Below are 18,750 nucleotides of genomic sequence, written 5' to 3'. Positions count from 1 at the left end.
AGTCCAAGGGACTCTCAAGAGTCTTCTCCAACACCACAGTTCAAAAGCATCAATTCTTTGGTGCTCAGCCTTCTTCACAGTCCAACTCTCTTATCCATACATGACCACAGGAAAAACCATAGTCTTGACTAGACTAGACTCAAAAATAATAGTCAAAGTTCCTCTTTGTTGAATACTCTTTGCCTGGTTTACATACATTTTCATTTCAAGCTCATAATTATGCCATAAGGTAGGTATTATGATGCTGGCTTTATGGATGTAGAAACTGGAGCTGAGAAGTCAGGTCACCTAATGATTACAGGATTGCTGAGTGGCAGAGCAAGAGTTACCCACCGGCCTGTTAGATTTCCAAATCCACTAACTTAGAAAGTTCCCTGGATGCCTTCCTTCTTTACCTGGCTTTACTTTTCATTTACTTATTTAGTTTAATTTGGGGGCTGTACTAAGTCTTCCTCAGAGAAGAAAATGGCAACCCACTCCGGTATTCTGGCCTGGAGAATCTCATGGACAGAGGAGCCTGATGGGCTGTAGTCCATGGGGTCACAAGGAGTTGGACACAACAGAGCACACACAAGCACACAAGTCTTCATTGCTGTGCTCTGGCTTCTCTAGTTGCAGTGCATGGGCTTAGTTGCCCTGCTGCGGGTGAGATCCCTGACCAAGGGTCAAATCCATGCCCCCTGCAACAGAAGCTCAGGGGCTTTTTTTTTTTTTAGTTTAATTGGAGGCTAATTTCTTTACAATATTGTAGTGGTTTTTGCCATACATTGACATGAATCAGCCATGGGTGTACATGTGTTCCCCATCCTGAACCCCCCTCCCACCTCCCTCCCCATCCCTCAGGGTCATCCCAGTACCAGCCCTGAGCACCCTGTCTCATGCGTCAAACCTGGGCTGGCGATCTGTTTCACATATGATAATATACATGTTTCAATGCTATTCTCTCAGATCATCCCACCCTTGCCTTCTCCCACAGAGTCCAAAAGACTGTTCTATACATCTGTGTCTCTTTTGCTGTCTCACAGATAGGGTCATTGTTACCATCTTTCTAAATCCCACATATATGCGTTAGTATACTGTATTGGTGTTTTTCTTTCTGACTTACTTCACTCTGTATAAGAGGCTCCAGTTTCATCTACCTCATTAGAACGGATTCAAATGTATTCTTTTTAATGGCTGAGTGATATTCCATTATGTAAATGTACTACAGTTTCCTTATCCATTCATCTGCTGATGGACATCTAGGTTGCTTCCATGTCCTGGCTATCATAAGCAGTGCTGTGAGAAGCACCGGGTCTTAACCGCTGGATGGCCAGGGAAGTCCCTACCTGACTTTACTTTTCAAAACAGCTTTTACCAGGAAAAAAAGTGTACTCTGCCTCTCCCTGTGTGTCTTTAGGCAGTAGAATGTTAAGGTGGTGAGGGTATTATCTATTTTATCTGGTGCAATATTGCTAACAGCTGAACAGTACCTGGCACGCAGTAGGCTTTCAATACATATTTGTTGGATAAACAGATGAGCATCGGTGACAGTGTTCCAGAGGCAGAGCGAGTCAGCACTTCTTGGTTGCCAAGTGAAAGTGTCCATTCATTCATCATTCATTTGCTTATTTACTGAAAGCCCCCTCTGTGTCAATAGAGACTGTACAGTCACAGCGACAGTCCCCAGTATCATAGGTAGGCTGCCAACTACCCAGCTGGGTGACTGGCAGGTGTTGGATTCTGCTGGTCTCTACCAGGTTGGCTCCTGCTAGCGATTTAGTTTATTATTGATAATGGCAAATATTTTGATGGCACATATTTTTTAGATAAAATATAATTATCTTATTAGAGAACAGTACTCAGTTCAACATATATTGAGCACCTTCTGTGTGCTGGGCAACTTTGGGGACCTAGGGAACTGCCCTATGCAGCTTTGAAGAATTTCACAGACATAAATAGACGATGAGAATATGATGCAATGATCAACTCTGTTAAAGAGATGGTTGTATGGTCATGGGAGCAGCAGGGACCACGTGGCAAACATAAGGGCAATTTCAGGGCTTAGAGCAGCACTCCAACCCCTCGGACCAGGCTACTTTAGGGAAGCATGAGGCATCTTTGGACCACAGGATACTATTATTGTAGCTGATCCCACATCAGAAGTTTGAGTCACGCTGAGTATGTGAGTCAATCAGAAGGCGAGGCTCCCTGGCCCAAGAAAGCACAGTGTCAGGCTCGGCCGGCCCTTCCCATCCCCTTAGTTTGATGCTCTGTGCTCCTGTTCCGTGTAGAGCTGCCGGAGCCGTGCCAGGGCTGGCAGGCAACTCCCCCACCTTCAAGTGGTGCAAGCCTTCCCACTTCTGCAGCCTATTGTCCACTCCCCTGTTGCTATCAAGCCTCACTATGAGTGGTTCTATAGAGTGATGTTGGAGGCTCACAATAATTTTGTGGACATCAAGATCATTGAATTAGTAATTTGTCTTTGGCTTGAAAGTGGGTTTCCATTACCTCTCACTGTTCACATTTTCAGACCCAGGTGCTGCCAGGACTCCTGACTCTGTCCTGTCATCTCATCTCTACAATCACACCCTCACTCTGGCCCTCACAGCAGGATGTCATAGGGCTTCCCCAAGCATCTCTGCTCCAATTCATCCTTCAACTAACCTGTAGGAGAAGCACCTATTTGACTTCATTATTCCTGGGCTTCATTATTCCTTGGTGGCTCAGTTGGTCAAAAACAACAACAACAAAAAAACCCCGCCTGCCAATGCAGGAGATGAAAGAGACCTGGGTTTGATCCCTGGGTCAGAAAGAACCCCTGGAGACGGGCATGGCAACCCACTCCAGTATTCTTGCCTAGAAAATTCCATGGACAGAGGAGCCTGGCAGACTACAGTCCATGGGCTCACGAAGAGTTGGACATGACTGAGCACACATACATGCACACACACACACACACGCTTGCACACACACACACACACACATACACACCTTCACCCTGACTCCAGCCCCTTCCAAACATCTCACCGGGCTCTGCCTGGAATATTCTTTCTGCTTGGTCACTGGAAGACCTCTATTGTCCTTAAAGACCAAGTCCCAAATCTCCCTCTAGGAGCCTCCCAGGAAGAGTCCCATGGCCACACTTCAGTTCCCAGCACACTCTTCTGTCTACAGGTCAACAGTCACTGAAAAGATTTAGCATCTGTCTGCATCATCCTGGGTGAGCTCTGGAAGGTCTGTGGCTCAATTCATCTGACAACACTGATACTTAGCACACAGCCTGGCACGTTATAGGAACTCAGTAAATATTTGCTCAGTGAGTGAACAAAAGACTTATCCTTATTAACCCGAGTGATGGTCTAGCATCTCATTCTTAATTCTAAACCATTGTCCACCTACCCCAGCAAGATGTTTTGTATTTTTTGCATTTTTGTTTATTTTTTAATGTGGAATCATTTCTGTGGGATTCTTCCTGAGGTTTGTTTTTTTTTTTTTTTTTTACTTTTTTGGTATTTGTCCAATGAAATTGTAAGGCCCTTAAGGAGGTAAATTTCTTTCTTTTTTTTTCCTACTCCTAACCTAGAGCTTTGTTTTATTTCATTTTATTTCATTTGGCTGTGCCTAGTCTTAGTTATGGCATGCTGGATTTTAGTTGCCCCTCTTCGTTGTGGCATGTGGGATCTAGTTCCTTGACAAGGAATCGAACCCAGGCCCCATATATTGGGAGCATAGAGTCTTAGCCACTGGATCACCAGAGAAGTCCCCTAACCTCGAGCTTTTGATGGTGATCTGAAAAGAGGTAAGTCGATGTTCATTATATGGAAGGAAGGAGGGGTGGAATGTGCCTCAATGAATTAATTATTAGGCGATCACCTGACTTACAGTGTTATTTTATTCCCTATCAAGGAAACTAAGAAAACACCGCATACTGATTATAATTATGATGGAAATGACTTCCATTTCCATCCATGGAATATCAGTGATGACCACGACAGCGCTGGTTTTTACTTCCAAACCTGTATGCCAGATTAAATCCTAAATTTAGAGCCAAAGGTAGAATTTAACCCCTGAGTCCTGATTGCATTCTCAAACCCCTAAGGAGGTTTTCTAAGAGAAATTTCAAGTCTCAGTCTCTTTCTTAATATGAAGATAGTCTCAAGTGCCACCGGCTCCTCCTTCCTTCTGCTTCAAGGGTCATAACCATGGAGTCAGTGCGCATTTGCTTACATGAAGGAGCCAAGTCTCCGCAAAGGTTAAGTAGCTAATTAGTAATTCCTCTGTGGCTGAAAACAAACATTTACCATTATTATAAAATACTGGTATTCTTCAGGGAATATTTGTATTAGGAGATGATGAAACTTCTTGAAAGTCAACCACAGTCTTTAGTACTCTCGACATCCAACCTACATTATGGTGCTAATGACTCCTTCCAGTAGCATAGAATGTTGGAACTTACCAAGTACTTGGGCTTGGGAGGCTTCGGGTGGCATCTTCATGCTCCTCCATGGGAAGTGCTGGAGGAATGGTGGCCAAGCTGCCGCTTCTCCCCAACTCTACAGCATCACTCTGCTTCAAGCCTAGACTACATTCCCTCCTGCTTCCAGTCTGGGCCCCTCCAACTCCATCCATTCTCCTTCCAGAGATCTCCCTACCGAACACATCTGAAGCTATCCCCTTGACCCAGACCGTCCATGGTTCCCATTGTCCCGAGGGTATATTCCACACTTTTTAAAATGTGATTCTCAAGTTCCTTGAAGATCTGCAAGCCTTCTTTTTCTTCTCCCACAGCGGTCCCAGGCTGCCTGAACTTTCAGGTGCTTGAACCTCTTGCCAGACCTTCCATATGTTATTCTCTCTTCCTGTGATACTTTCCATCTTTGCCTGCAGAACTTATCCCAGGAGTTTTCTCCTGATTCTTCAAGCCTAGGTTCCATGTCCCCTCTATAGGCTCTACTGCAGACACTATCTGAAGAATCGCCCATGAGACTTAAGCACTTTATAGAGTCAAGGACTGTTTCTTTTTCACTGCTGCCTCTCCTCTGCCAAGCACAGAGATGGCCTGAGATAAATACTTGTGGGATGAAATGAAAGAGTGGATGAATAAACGAGTGAATGCCTGAGTCATTACTTGCCACATTACAAATTGCCAAAGTTTTCTAATCCATGTCTGTAAGATAAATTGGATTAATGAGGGAGGCAAAACTGCCATTGGAATCCCAGGAGAAGAATGAACCCTGGCTCGTGAATTGTGTGATCATCAGGTTCATGAAAAGCAAAGGGAAACTTTGTGCAGGAAGTGGGGAACTGGTTCTCCCAGAAGCACCTGGGCCACAGTCCTCTCCATACAGGGGACTGGGGAGCTGGTGCCCACAAACATCTCACCCAATTCCCACTCACTGTTCTTTTCAGAGCTATTTTCTAAGCCTAAGCTGGAGTCTTCAGCCACACATCTGGACCAGGGCGAAGATCTGAACCTGTGGTGCTCCATCCCAGGAGCACCCCCGGCCAACTTCACCATCCAGAAGGGAAGCATGACTGTGTCGCAGACTCAAAATTTCACCAAGAGAGTGTCAGAGTGGGACAGCGGGTTATACACTTGTGTCGCGGGCGTCGGCAGGGTGTTCAAGAGAAGCAACACAGTCCAGATAACTGTGTGTGGTGAGTATGTCCTCACTGGCCCTGAGAGCCTCTGGACTGAATGGGAGAAAGGGAATTTATCTCCAGCCACCACCTTCTCTAGTCTGAAGATGATTCAGACTGAGGCAGGATAAAAACCCAGGGGATGGGGGAGGGGGATTTGGGGAGAGAGGAGTAAAAACAAGAGGCTGAATAGTAGCAAGTGGGTACTTCTGCTCAGGGTACAGGTCAGATGCATCAAGATCAATGTTGTTGGCAAAAGTCACATTTGTGGCTTTGTTGTGGCTGCATGCTGATTAAATGGCCTCCAAATCCACAGGATTCTGCTGCTTGAACAGGCACTCACCCGAAAGGTCAGGGAGCAAACACTGCTTAGTCAACGCTAAGCTTTAAGATTTTACGTTTGTTTTTTTTTTGCCATCAGTTCAGTTCAGTTCAGTCGCTCAGTCGTGTCCGACTCTTTGCGACCCCATGAATCGCAGCACGCCAGGCCTCCCTGTCCATCACCAACTCCCGGAGTTCTCTCAGACTCATGTCCATTGAGTCAGTGATGCCATCCAGCCATCTCATCCTCTGTCGTCCCCTTCTCCTCCTGCCCCCAATCCCCCCCAGCATCAGAGTCTTTTCCAATGAGTCAACACTTTGCATGAGGTGGCCAAAGTACTGGAGTTTCAGCTTTAGCATCATTCCTTCCAAAGAAATCCCAGGGCTGTTCTCCTTCAGAATGGACTAGTTGGATCTCCTTGCAGTCCAAGGGACTCTCAAGAGTCTTCTCCAACACCACAGTTCAAAAGCATCAATTCTTCGGCGCTCAGCCTTCTTCACAGTCCAACTCTCACATCCATACATGACCACAGGAAAAACCATAGCCTTGACTAGACGAACCTTTGTTGGGCAAAGTAATGTCTCTGCTTTTGAATATGCTATCTAGGTTGGACATAACTTTCCTTCCAAGGAGTAAGCGTCTTTTAATTTCATGGCTGCAGTCACCATCTGTAGTGATTTTGGAGCCCAGAAAAATAAAGTGTGACACTGTTTCCACTGTTTCCCCATCTATTTGCCATGAAGTGATGGGACCAGATGCCATGATCTTCGTTTTCTGAATGTTGAGCTTTAAGCCAACTTTTTTCACTCTCCTCTTTCACTTTCATCAAGAGGCTTTTTAGTTCCTCTTCACTTTCTGCCATAAGGGTGGTGTCATCTGCATATCTGAGGTTATTGATATTTCTCCCGGCAATCTTGATTCCAGCTTGTGCTTCTTCCAGTCCAGCGTTTCTCATGATGTACTCTGCATAGAAGTTAAATAAGCAGGGTGACAGTATACAGCCTTGACGAACTCCTTTTCCTATTTGGAACCAGTCTGTTGTTCCATGTCCAGTTCTAACTGTTGCTTCCTGACCTGCATACAGATTTCTCAAGAGGCAGGTCAGGTGGTCTGGTATTCCCATCTCTTGAAGAATTTTCCACAGTTTATTATGATCCACACAGTCAAAGGCTTTGGCATAGTCAATAAAGCAGAAATAGATGTTTTTCTGGTAAATGGGATCTTAGTTCCCTAACCAGGGATCGAACCTTTGCCCTCTGCAGTGGAAGCTTGGAGTCTTAACCACTGGACTGCCAGGGAAGTCCCTAAGTTCCAGTTTTTGATGCCTCTCCTGGCTTACCCAAAGGGCTGGGACCCCTACTGGGTAGAAGTAGATATCTGGACCACTTAGAGCCGGGCTTCTCAGACTTGAATGTGCACAAAACACCTGGTTACAGCACAGTTAGATTGGGGTCAGGCTTTGTGTCTTTCACCAGCGTCTTGGAGATGCTGGTGCTGCTGGGCCCCGGACCACACTTTGAGGAGCGGGATGTGAAACACCAGTCAAGCTGTCACTGTCGCTGTGCTTCTTCAGTAGTCATGGTCCTTCAGTTGAGCCTTCAGTGTAAATCCAGCCAAGGTTTTAGTCTCAACTGAAGCAGGATTTTAGCGGTCATCTACCGGATAAGGAAATAATATACAAGACAAATGTGAGTCATTCCATTGTAATTCTTTGTGTTGTTGTAGTTCTTGTGAGGAGGTCATTTCGTCCTATTAGCTTTATAAATAAGCTAATTTCTAAATAATGGCCTCGTATAATTCTTGTTTCTGAGGCATGAAACTTACTATCAGGAGAGGCTGAGGCACTGAGAATTTGTTTTAAAATATATTGTTGGATACTTGTTACATATTTTTTTTTAACATTTTCCTTCTATCTTTCTCAATACAAAGAAAGAGATATGAATGTGTGTGTATGTGTGCATAAGATATGTGAAAATATAAGCATATATTTAGGGTGTTATAATGTTTTTCCTGAATTTGTGTCATCCTTTTTTGTTTATATTATTCTCTTTCCCTCTCCCTCCTCAAGAATCTAAAAGGAGTCCCCTAAAGATAGATATGGCCACAGGCATTTTATTTTATTATTTTTTTAAATTAATTTTTATCGGAATATAGTCGATTTGCCACGTTGCATTAGTTTCAGCTGTATAACAAAGTGAATCAGTAATACATAATAGATATCCACTCTTTTTTATATTCTATTCCCATATAGGCCATTACAGAGTATTGAATAGTGTTCCTTGTACTATACCATAGGTCCTTGTTAGTTACCTCTTTTATATATGGTAGTGTGTATACGTCAGTCCAAGTCTCGCAATTTATCCCTCCCACTCCCCGCCCCCTTCCCCCTGTGGTAACCATAAGTTTGCTTTCTACATTGTGAATCTTCTTCTGTTTTATAAATAGGTTCACTGGTGCCATTTTTTTAAGATCCCACATATAAGCAATATTATATGATATTTGGCTTTCTGTACCTGACGTACTTCACTAAGTGTGGCGATCTCTGGGTCCAGGCAGGCATTTTAAATTAGAGCCATGATAGAGAAAGCCAAGCCCAGAGTTTGCAGAAGGAACACCTTGGGCTGGATGTCTTGTCTCAGATTGTTTTTCTCTCTCTCTCTGTCATTCTAGAAATGCTCTCCAAGCCCAGCATTTTTCATGACTCCAGGTCCGAGGTGATTAAAGGACAGACCATTGAAGTCAGTTGTCAGTCCGTAAACGGAACGGCGCCCATTTTTTATCAGCTTTCAAACACAAGTAAGCCTGTGGCGAATCAGAGCGTGGGCTCAAACAAGCCTGCAATATTCCGAGTTAAACCCACGAAAGATGTAGAATACTGCTGCAGTGCAGACAATTGCCATTCCCACAGCAAGATGTTCAGCGAAGTTCTGCGAGTAAAGGTGATAGGTAAGTCTCTGTGCTGTGAGAAGAATCCACGGGGGACTGTGGTTTAATTCACATTTTCAAAGGTTTGGGAGTGGACAAGAGAAGTGGATGGTACTTGTGCAAAGTCCATACACTTGACATGTGCCAAAGCAGGACCAAAGCCCAAGTAACTGGGGCTGGAAAATATCTGGTGGTTATCAGTGTGGCTGGCATCATCTATTTTCAGAAACTTTCAAGTGAACTGTTGAAATATAAGTCAAGTGTCCCAACTTGAGGAAGCACAAAAGTTGTGCTTTGGGGTTCCCTTAGCATTTGCTCCTTTTCATTTATTTATTTGGCTGCGCTGGGTCTTCCGTGCAGCATGTAGAATCTTTAGTTGTGGCATATGGGATCTAGTTCCCCAACCAGGGATCCCACCCGGGCTGCCTGCATTGGGAGCACAGAGTCTGGATCACCAGGGAAGTTCCATTTGCTCCTTTTTATAGTGTGATTTATTTATTTTGGGTTGTGCTGGGTCTTCATCGCTGTATGTCTCTTCTCTAGTTGTGAGTGGGAGCTACCCTTTGTGGCAGAGCGTGGGCTTCTCATCGCGGTGGCTCTTCTTGTTTCAGAGCAGGGGCTCTAGGCGCTCGGGCTGCATTAGCTGCAGCTCCCGGGCTCTAGAGCACAGGCTCAATTGTTGTGGCACACGGGCTTAGTTGCTCTGCGGCATGTGAGATCTTCCCCGACCAGGGATCGATCCTGTGTATCCTGCACTGGCAGGTGGATTCTTTACCACTGGGCCAGCAGAGAAGTCCCCGTTTGTCCCTTTTTAGATGAACTGACAGTCCTCTCTGGGAAATGTAGACCAGAGCTCTTCTCTGCCATGGATGCTGGACCCCTGGCAGGGCAAATTCTGTCATGTGTGGGAATCTCAGCGGTCAGAGCTGTAGGCCAACAGTCACTGGGACTCTCATACTCCAGAGAAATATACCATTGTCCTGGGGTGAATAGTTTTCCTTGAGCCTTGGTCTTGTACCTTTCAGAAGGCCTTAGGAGTACCATTACTTGCAGCTCTGAGATGTTCTGCATCTTGTTGTAAAAAGCTTAATAAGGCTTCCTCGTCCTCCTTGTTGTTTAAGGACTGCTTATCTACGTGTGCCATGTGGACATCTTGAGTTGGATAGTGATACCTCCTATAATTTTTTCTCGGGGGTGGGGGGGGCATACTAGTCGGCTTGCAGGATCTCAGTTCCCCGACCAAGGATTTAACCCATGTCCCCTGCAGTGAAAACCCAGAATCCTAATCTCTAAGCCATCAAGGGACTCCCTGATTCTTCCTACTATTCATGTATAGCCTAAGAGTAACAATGTAGGAGGCCTAGGTTTGATCCCTGGGTTGGGAAGATCCCCTGGAGAAGGGAAAGGCTACCCACTCCAGTATTCAGGCCTAGAGAATTCCATGGACTGTATGGTCCATGGAGTCACCAAGAGTCAGACACAACTGAGTGCCTTTCACTTCACTTCATTGAGTAACTACACTTCTCAAATTAGCATTGGTAGCTAATAAGCACCTCATGCCATAGGTCATAACAACAAAAAAGAAGATATATTCTTTGTATCTCCTGATTAAATAGTGAAGAAACATTTTAACGTATTTGAATAATAATGCAAATAAATATTTTAAAAATGTTACCAGGCAACACATTATTAACTCTCCTGCAAACTCTCCTTACAGTGATGATAATAGGAACTGAGGGCATGAAAATATCATCTGGCTTGAGTGGGAAGAGCTGGGCCAGGAACTAGGGCTCGATGATGGGTAGGTGGAGAGGGCTCAAGATGGTCTCTAGCCTAGTCAAATAGGTGATCAAAAGGCTCCGTGGGGCAGCTCAAAAGGCTGGGGACGGATGACTGGAAAGTAAGGTTGGGAATAGAGAGTCATTGGATATAAACTTGTAGAGTAACTGAGCCTAACCATGAAGGGCATCAGTTGCCAGTCAGAGGAGCTGGGGCTTTGTCCTGTGTGCAGTGAAGAGCTAGAGGGAATGAAGGCATGCTGAGAACTGGATCTTGGGAAGATTCACCTGCTAGTCGCATCAGTTAGAAGGGGTGGGGACTTCAAACCTTACAGTGCTTTAAGAAGCTAATGTAGAGGCCCATGTGAAACTCTTGGTTTTCATCAGGTCAATACTGGACTTCGCTTGTGATCTAGTGGTTAAAAATCCACCTGCCAATCAGGTTGGATCCCTGGCCTGGGAAGATTCCACATGCCATGGGGCAACTTAGGCCGTGGGCCACAGCTACTGAAGCCCACATGTTCTAGAGTCCACATTCCAAAACAAGAGAAGCCACCTCAATGAGAAGCCCTTGCACCCAACTAGAGAAAGTCTGCATGCAGCAACAAAAACCCAGTGCTACCAAAAATTAATGAATTAAAAAAATAAAGCGGGTCAATATTAGTGGCTAATGTTCATGAGCACCGATCATATGTCCAACCCTGTGTGAACTATGTTAGTAAATTAGTCCCATTCACACTTACAATAGCCATGTAAGCACCATATTCATATCATCCTTATTTTACAGTGAGGCAACTAGGGCTTAAGATAAACAGCTGGTGGCCAATAATGCTGGGAATTTTGGCCAGGCAGTCTAGCTCCTAAGCCTGGCTTGTTGCCACCTCCTTGTGCTTCACAAGAAGAGAGGCTGTCAGGTCAGGCTGCACCATTCAGGAGCCTTCCTTGTGATCAACTCCTGCCATCCCACACCAGGCCAGGTGCTCTCTTTTGTTGGATCAGCAGCTCCATGGTCTGGCCACCCACTGCACTCACAAGAGGGCGGTTCGTAAATCAGATCTTGGTCTGCTGATCAGTTCATTCTCCCACTAATAGTACTGTACTTGGGAAGACAGTTTAGGCTCAGAATTTTTGTGGCTAGACATGGAATAAAAGGGGCTATAGGAGGAAGGTGAGTTCTGCTCAGATCTGCTGGGAGTGAGAGGCTGGCAGGGCTTCTTGGTGGAAATGCACAGGTTAAAGTCAAGACATGGAATTCAGGAGAGTAACCTGGACTAGAACTATGTATCTAAGCTTTAGATGCTGTGTCTTTATGCATTAAATGTGCAAATAGAAACTATCATGTAGGTGAAATCACCAAAGATGAGAAAGGAGATGGCAAACTGAGGACTGGATTTTGCAGAAAGTCCTAATTTAGGGAGCAAAAATTGATGAATAAAGAGGAAATGGCAGGCGAGGAGGTAAGAGAATCAGAGTGAGGCCTCACGGGAGCCCAGGGGAAGCTGAATTCCAAAGGAAGGGCTGGGTGACAGGTAAGAGCTGTAGGAAGGCCAAGGACTGAAAGGCAGGAAGAACGTCCAACATGGATTTGACCTGCAGGAAACTCGGGGATGAGTTAGTTGGGAATCAGGTGACCTTGGAGTTTCTTCAAAACCAAAAATGCAGTGCAGTTTCGGAAGCAGAGGGACAGAATTCAGGTTCCCAAGCTCACAAGGAAGTGGGAAATACGGACATGAAAGCAATTGGTTTCGATCATTCAGAGGAGGAGAAAGACAGGACAAGCGCTAGAGAAGGTTATTTGTGTGTCAAGGTTATTTGCTCGTAAGATCTGGAAATGCCCTGCATCTGGGTTAAGCAGAGGGAGAGAAATCGCACACACACACAAACACACACACACACACTCACATACACAAACTCACCCAGAATAGACCCCAACAGAACACATAAGCTAATTGTATAGTTAAGCTGAGTGGTCAGTAATACTGGATTGGCCAAAAGGTTTGTTGGAGTTTTTCCGTAACATCTATGTCCAACCCAGTGCTTGAGGTGGTAAATGAAGGGGGTGGTGGTGGTGTCCCTAGCCTCTTGTGTCTAATCAGCGTGTGAGGACAGGTGTCCGTTGCTGCTCTTCTGGGCTCACTGGGGGAGTAAAGGGCAAAGTCTAAGTCCGAGTCATGATCATAGAAGGCTGGCCGTGACCAGCGGCCGTGTCATGCTCCTCCCCTTGCCCACTTCTCTGCTCAGCACTAATCCTTTTCCTGCCTTCCAGCCCCAGTGGATGAAGCCCAGCTCATTGTCTTGAAGGGGGAGGTGGAGCCTGGGGAGCCCATTGTGTTTTACTGCTCCGTGAACGAAGGATCCTTTCCTATCACGTACAAGTTTTACAAAGAAAAGGAGAGCAAACCCTTCTACCAAGACACCATAAATGCCACCCAGATCATGTGGCACAAGACCACAGACAGCAAGGAATACGAGGGACAGTATTACTGCACGGCCTCCAACAGAGCCAACCTTTCCAAACACGTGATCCAAAGCAACACACTGACCGTCAGAGGTAAGAGTTCTCAACAGCAGAATGCAGTGCAAGCTGCAAGCTCAAGGCCAGAAAGCACATCTGAGAGGAGACGGCTGGGAACTTAGTGCATCTTGCTATGGGCCAAGGGACCAACATCCACTAGGCTCTTTGGTGGCAGGTAACAAATGTCCACTCAAGTTAAGTATGAAAGAGGAAGTGATTATTATAAGGAATTAGAAGGATTTCACACAGTCCTCATTACAAACTTCTTGATGCAGAGACACCAACTTGGATCAAGCGTCCATCCATGGACCGCCTATGGTCGAGGGGAGTGGGTCATGCAGAACAGACACAGTTAGAGGGGCCCACCTGTGTGGGTAGAGGATGATGTATAGAGAGGGAAGAGGGGTGAACAGACAGCTTAAAAAGCATCTTCCTCAGTCCTACGGTCCCCTCAGGTCACCACTGACTCTATAGCAGAAACAAACATTTCTGCACCTACTACAGAGTCCCTCAGAGGTAGATGCTCAGTGAAAGACACGAGTGACAAGGATATAAAAATCAGCCTTATATGTTGCTTAAGTGATGTGATGTGAAGTGAAAGTCGCTTAGTTGTGTCCGACTCTTTCCAATCCTATGGACTTCTCCATGGAATTCTCCAGGCCAGAGTACTGGAGTGGTTAGCTGTTCCCTTCTCCAGGGGATCTTCCCGACCCAGGGATCAAACCCAGGTCTACCACATTGCACGTGGATTCTTTACCATCTGAGCCACCAGGGAAGCCCATTTGTTGCATAAGGCTGTACTATTTCTTACTGGTAGAGGGATAAACATATACTTAAAAATTTTTTTTTCTTTTTTTTTTCATTTCCAGTCTATCTTGCCCCCTGGAAGAAAGGACTCATTGCAGTGGTGGTCATCGGAGTGATCATTGTCACCTTGGTACTTGGAGCCAAATGCTATTTTCTGAAGAAAGCCAAGGGTGAGCATAGTCCTTTCATTCCATCCTGCCAGACTGCCCTGCCAGGGAACCTGCCATGGAGGTGAGGGGCCTCAGCCTCATGGGAAGCTTGTGCCCTGGTCCAGTGGGAGCCGAGGGCATGTGGCTGATGACACTTATTTTCCTCCTGGGGTGTCACCTTCCTAACCAAAGATGTTGCCTTTGGTGGGTATGAGCTTTTACTGCCCTTTGGAGTTAGCCAGGCATGAGTGAAAGCCTTTGCTTTCTGAGTTGGGCTCCCAGGAAAAGACGAATTTGGGGGGAATGTTGCATCTACATGTGATCAGAAGTAGCTCTTCGTGTGGGGCTTTGGCCACACCTAGTCCTACAGTTGGTAGAGTTGGGCATGAGTGGAGACACCCTCCACCGCACCCCCCAACACACACACACTGAATGCCTCCCGGTCAATCTGGTTGTGCTATGATTTCTACCCTGTACTTGGGGTTATCCATACATAGAAGGGAAGCCAGGATTATCCACTGACACTGAAGAATCAGTCCACTAAGCAAGACTCAAGCAAAAGGGCACAGCATCAGTAAAGTCTGCAAGAAAATAATAATAATAATTTTTTTTCAAATTTTGTTTATTTCTTCTGGCTGTGCTGGTTCTTCATTGCTGCATAGGCTTTCTCTAGTTGCAGGGAGAGGGGGCTATTCTTTGTTGCAGCGCACGGGCTTCTCACTACGGTGGCTTCTCTTGTTGCGGAGCCGGGGTTCTAGAGTGAGCGGTGGTAGTAGCTGTGGCTTGTGGGCTCTAGAGCACAGGCTCAGTAGTTGTGGCGCACAGGCTTTGTTGCCCCCAAGGCATGTGAAATCTTCTGGGACCAAGGATCGAACCCACGTCCCCTGCACTGGCAGGTGGATTCTTTACCACTGGACCCCCCAGGGAAGCCCTGCAACACTTTTTTTTGAGATAAGGCAGGTTCTATCGGAGACCCCTGGGGTTGCTGCTGGGGACAGGAGGGACCAGATGAGATGAGGTGGGGTTTTTTCAAAGCAGGAAGGGGGCAGCCCCTCTGGGAAAATGGTCTTCAGGACAAACCGCTTCCTCAGGGTCAGTCTGGCCTTTGTCTCATGGACAGTCTGGCCTTTGTCTCAGGGTCAGTCTGGCCTTTGTCTCAGGCCAGTTTGGGATTCAAAGCACGGGGATTGATTTAACCTTTACTTTGGGGAAGGTCTTGGAGCAAAGAGATGGTCGCCCATTTATCTGGCTCATCTGTTTCCGGGTGCTGTGATCTTCCTCTTTGCCACACTCCACGAAGGGAAGCTGCTCCTGGTTGAAATAGTTGAAATGTCCAATTTCATGGGAAATGATGTGAAATCTCTTGGTATAAGACCAAGAGAAGACCTGCTTTGTTTATTTGTTTGTTTTCCTTTAAAAAAAATGTGACTATATTTGGCTTTCTGTTCTCTCTTTTTATGGGTGTTCAGTCTTAAAAAAAAAAAGTCCAATATGGTTGAAATGAGTGTTCCCATCTGATGTGGATGTGGGTTCTTTATTCTGACTTTGATTCTTCTCTTTGTCTTTTAAAGCCAAGCAGATGCCCGTGGAGATGTCCAGGTCAGTGTCTTTTGGAAGAGGGGAGGCTGATCTGTGGGTGTGGATAGACTCGTCTGGCAAGGATTTCTGTCATTAGGAAGTCTTCAGTGGTTCTTGGCAAACTCAAAAAACTTAGGACCTTGAGTGTGAGCTATGAAGGGATATGTGTGTGTGTGTGTGTGTGTGTGTGTGTGTGTAAGATTGCAAACTGTCCTTCAGGAGAAGTAACGGCTTTATTCTGAGATCATGTCCTTTCTACACGTTTCCTTATGAAATTATCATGGTGGTAGATGGAATTAAAAATTTTTTAACTTAATTGGCAAAGTAGAGTTTCCTTAAACAATGGTTGTACTATTCTTACTGTTCTTGAGATCTAAACTCCCCAAATATGGAAGCTACCTCTCTGTTCCTGAGAGAAAACGTTAACACAGGATAAGGAATCCCCTCCCGATATGGGATTCACCCAACAAAGGATTCCTCGCGTTCATGCATCCTTTGGTCCGGACACTGATTTCAATGGCAAAAAGGTTTTTGTCCAATAATCATAGAACTGGAGAATGCATGAGTTCCCAGTAAGAGAGTAAAATTTTCCTCATTGCAGAAAACTCCTCCTGGTTTTTCTCATGCTCTCTTTGACTATGTTGTTAGTTTGGAGTTAGAGCCAAAAAAAATGTTATTTCTTTTTCCTTTTTTTAAATTTCAATTTAAGGCCAGCCGTACCGCTTCTGAACTCCAACAATGAGAAGACATTATCGGATGCCGGTACTGAAGCCGACAGACACTATGGTACTGTCATGGTTTTGTGCCGTTGTTAAGAATTTTTCCCAGCTTGCTCCCCGTCTCTTATCCTTCTGAGAAGCAGAATCTGTGGGCGGTAGGGTGAGGTTGAACGGGAAACTCTGGCTTCAGGCAGAGGCGCCTAATCTAATCAGTCATTGGGTGGTGGGCTAGGAAGCAAAACAAAAACGTCAGAAGAAAGGCAGAACACGGTGTTCTAATTTCCCCACCTTTTAAATATTCCAAGGAACGAAAGGTGGGGAATAATTACAATGCTGCGGACAACCACTTGAGTTCTTTTCAAACGCGGGACACTGCCCACGTGTAATCATTTTCCACTTGTAAGATAGAAACCAGCTATGAAATGAAGGCACTGGTAAAACATCTCAGATGAAATTATTTCTTGCAAGCACAAGGGAATTTCAAACTTGCCACGATGGGAAACGCATTTAAAGATTTCACGGTTAGCAGTTGCACTTAAAGAAGTGGTACAATCAAAGAGTACTTAGTCGTGAGGTTTATTGCAAGCTTGAGAGTCAGCTCAACCGGGAGCCAGTCCCGGGAGTTCTTTTCTTTCTTTCTTTTTTTAATTTGTCACCGGCTGCACTGGGTCTTCATTGCAGGCTTTCTTTGGTTCTGGAGAGTGGGGGCTGCTCTCTAGTTCTCATGTGCAGGCTTTTCATTGTGGCGGGGTCTCGTTGCGGAGCGTGGACCATAGGGCAGGCGGGCTTCAGTAGTTGCTCAACATGGGCTCAGTAGTTGTGGTGTGTGGGCTTAGCTGCCCCACAGCATGTGGGAGCTTCCCCGACCAGAGATGGAACCCGTGTCCCCTGCATTGCAAGGTGGGTTCTTAACCACCTGACCACCAGGGAAGCCCCAGGGAGCTCTTAATCCCATTAGATCTTGGAGAAAATTATTCAAGCCCTTAGCAGGGGTGCTGGCTCTTTCCCAGGGAGGGGCATGATTACATCACACGAAGAGTTCTGTCCCAGATAGGTTTGGGAGTTGAACACTGATGTTCTTTTTAAATTTTGTAACAGTGTCCCACAAAGTAAGAAATTTTTAGAATACCCTCTTTACAGGGAAGTCTTGAGAAATATTTTGAGAAGAGCAATTCCTATTGTACAGAATCACAGACTTTTTAAAAAGTAAAATAAAATATTTGTCATAGTAAAAGTAATGTGCCAATAAAGAGAAGAGAGCAAATATGTCATTTGAGAAACTCCATTCAGAAAAATTTGGTGGATATTTAGCAAAAAGTAATCCAATACTATAGAGAAAATACCTCTTTCTGGTATAAAGTGGGTTCTGTTGGTAATATGTATTATGTATACATAAGTATGGGCTTCCCTGGTGGCTCAGACGGTAAAGAATCTGCCTGCAGTGCAGGTTCTGTCCCTGGGTTGGAAACATCCTCTGGAGAAGGGAATGGCTGCTTACTCCAGCATTCTCACCTGGAGAATTCCATGGACAGAGGAGCCTGGTGGGCTACAGTCTGTGGGGTAGCAAAGAGGTGGACACGACTGAGTGATTAACATATATAAGTGATACTTTAAATACTGATACTTATATTAAAATAGAATTTCCTCTCAATTTTCCAAAATGCAGAAAATACTACAGTTCTTATTATATTTTTCTCTGCACAGATTATTTTAGCTTATAAGTATATGTTAGTAATCACAACATGCGTACGTGCTCAGTCGCTCAGTTGTCTCCTACTCTTTGCAACCCTATGGGATTTAGCCCCCCAGGTTCCTCTGTCCATGAAAATTTCCAGGTAGGAGTACTGGAGTAGGTTGCCATGTCCAACTCCAGGGGATCTTCCTGACCAGGGGATCGAACCCACATCTCTTGCGTCTCCTGCATTGGCAGGCGGATTCTTCACCACTGCATCACCTGGGAAACCCAGTAATCATGATAGTAATTAGTAAATGCATAATGACATGGAATGGAAAACCATGTGCTCTTCAGGGATAGTATTCATAGCATTCATAAGAATTCTTTCTAATAAAGAACAACTTGGTTAAAAAAAAAAAAAAATCAAAGAATTTTCCCCATGCCCAGGTGGCAGCCTGAGGTACTGCAGTATCTTTAAACCGTGTTCTCATGGACCCAGTTCTCTAGATAGAAAGGATTAGTTCACCAGTGTCTTTCATGCTTCTTGGCACTGGCTCATCCCTTCTAGAATTAAGCTTAATTTCTTTTGAAACTGCTTCTAGTGAACAATTCTGAATTGTGAACCATTCATAAATAGACGTGGACATCACACCAGTTTTA

At 45.2% G+C, this 18,750-nt stretch overlaps 1 protein-coding gene across 7 annotated transcripts in view; it reads left to right on the top strand.

Moving 5' to 3' along the window:
• The window catches only part of PECAM1 (platelet and endothelial cell adhesion molecule 1), a 94,053-nt gene that overhangs the window by 50,722 nt on the left and 24,581 nt on the right, over nt 1-18,750 (top strand). For all 7 annotated transcript variants that reach the window (XM_070390091.1, XM_070390090.1, XM_070390087.1 and 4 more), the window contains 6 exons: nt 5,392-5,640; nt 8,615-8,890; nt 12,914-13,198; nt 14,032-14,139; nt 15,690-15,717; nt 16,406-16,482. In XM_070390091.1, the coding sequence (XP_070246192.1) occupies nt 5,392-5,640; nt 8,615-8,890; nt 12,914-13,198; nt 14,032-14,139; nt 15,690-15,717; nt 16,406-16,482 (1,023 nt within the window). The remainder of the gene's footprint in view (nt 1-5,391; nt 5,641-8,614; nt 8,891-12,913; nt 13,199-14,031; nt 14,140-15,689; nt 15,718-16,405; nt 16,483-18,750) is intronic.

This window comes from Bos mutus, chromosome 19, assembly GCF_027580195.1.
Source record: "Bos mutus isolate GX-2022 chromosome 19, NWIPB_WYAK_1.1, whole genome shotgun sequence".
Lineage (NCBI taxonomy): Eukaryota > Metazoa > Chordata > Mammalia > Artiodactyla > Bovidae > Bos > Bos mutus.
This window is presented reverse-complemented; position numbering and strand designations above follow the sequence as displayed.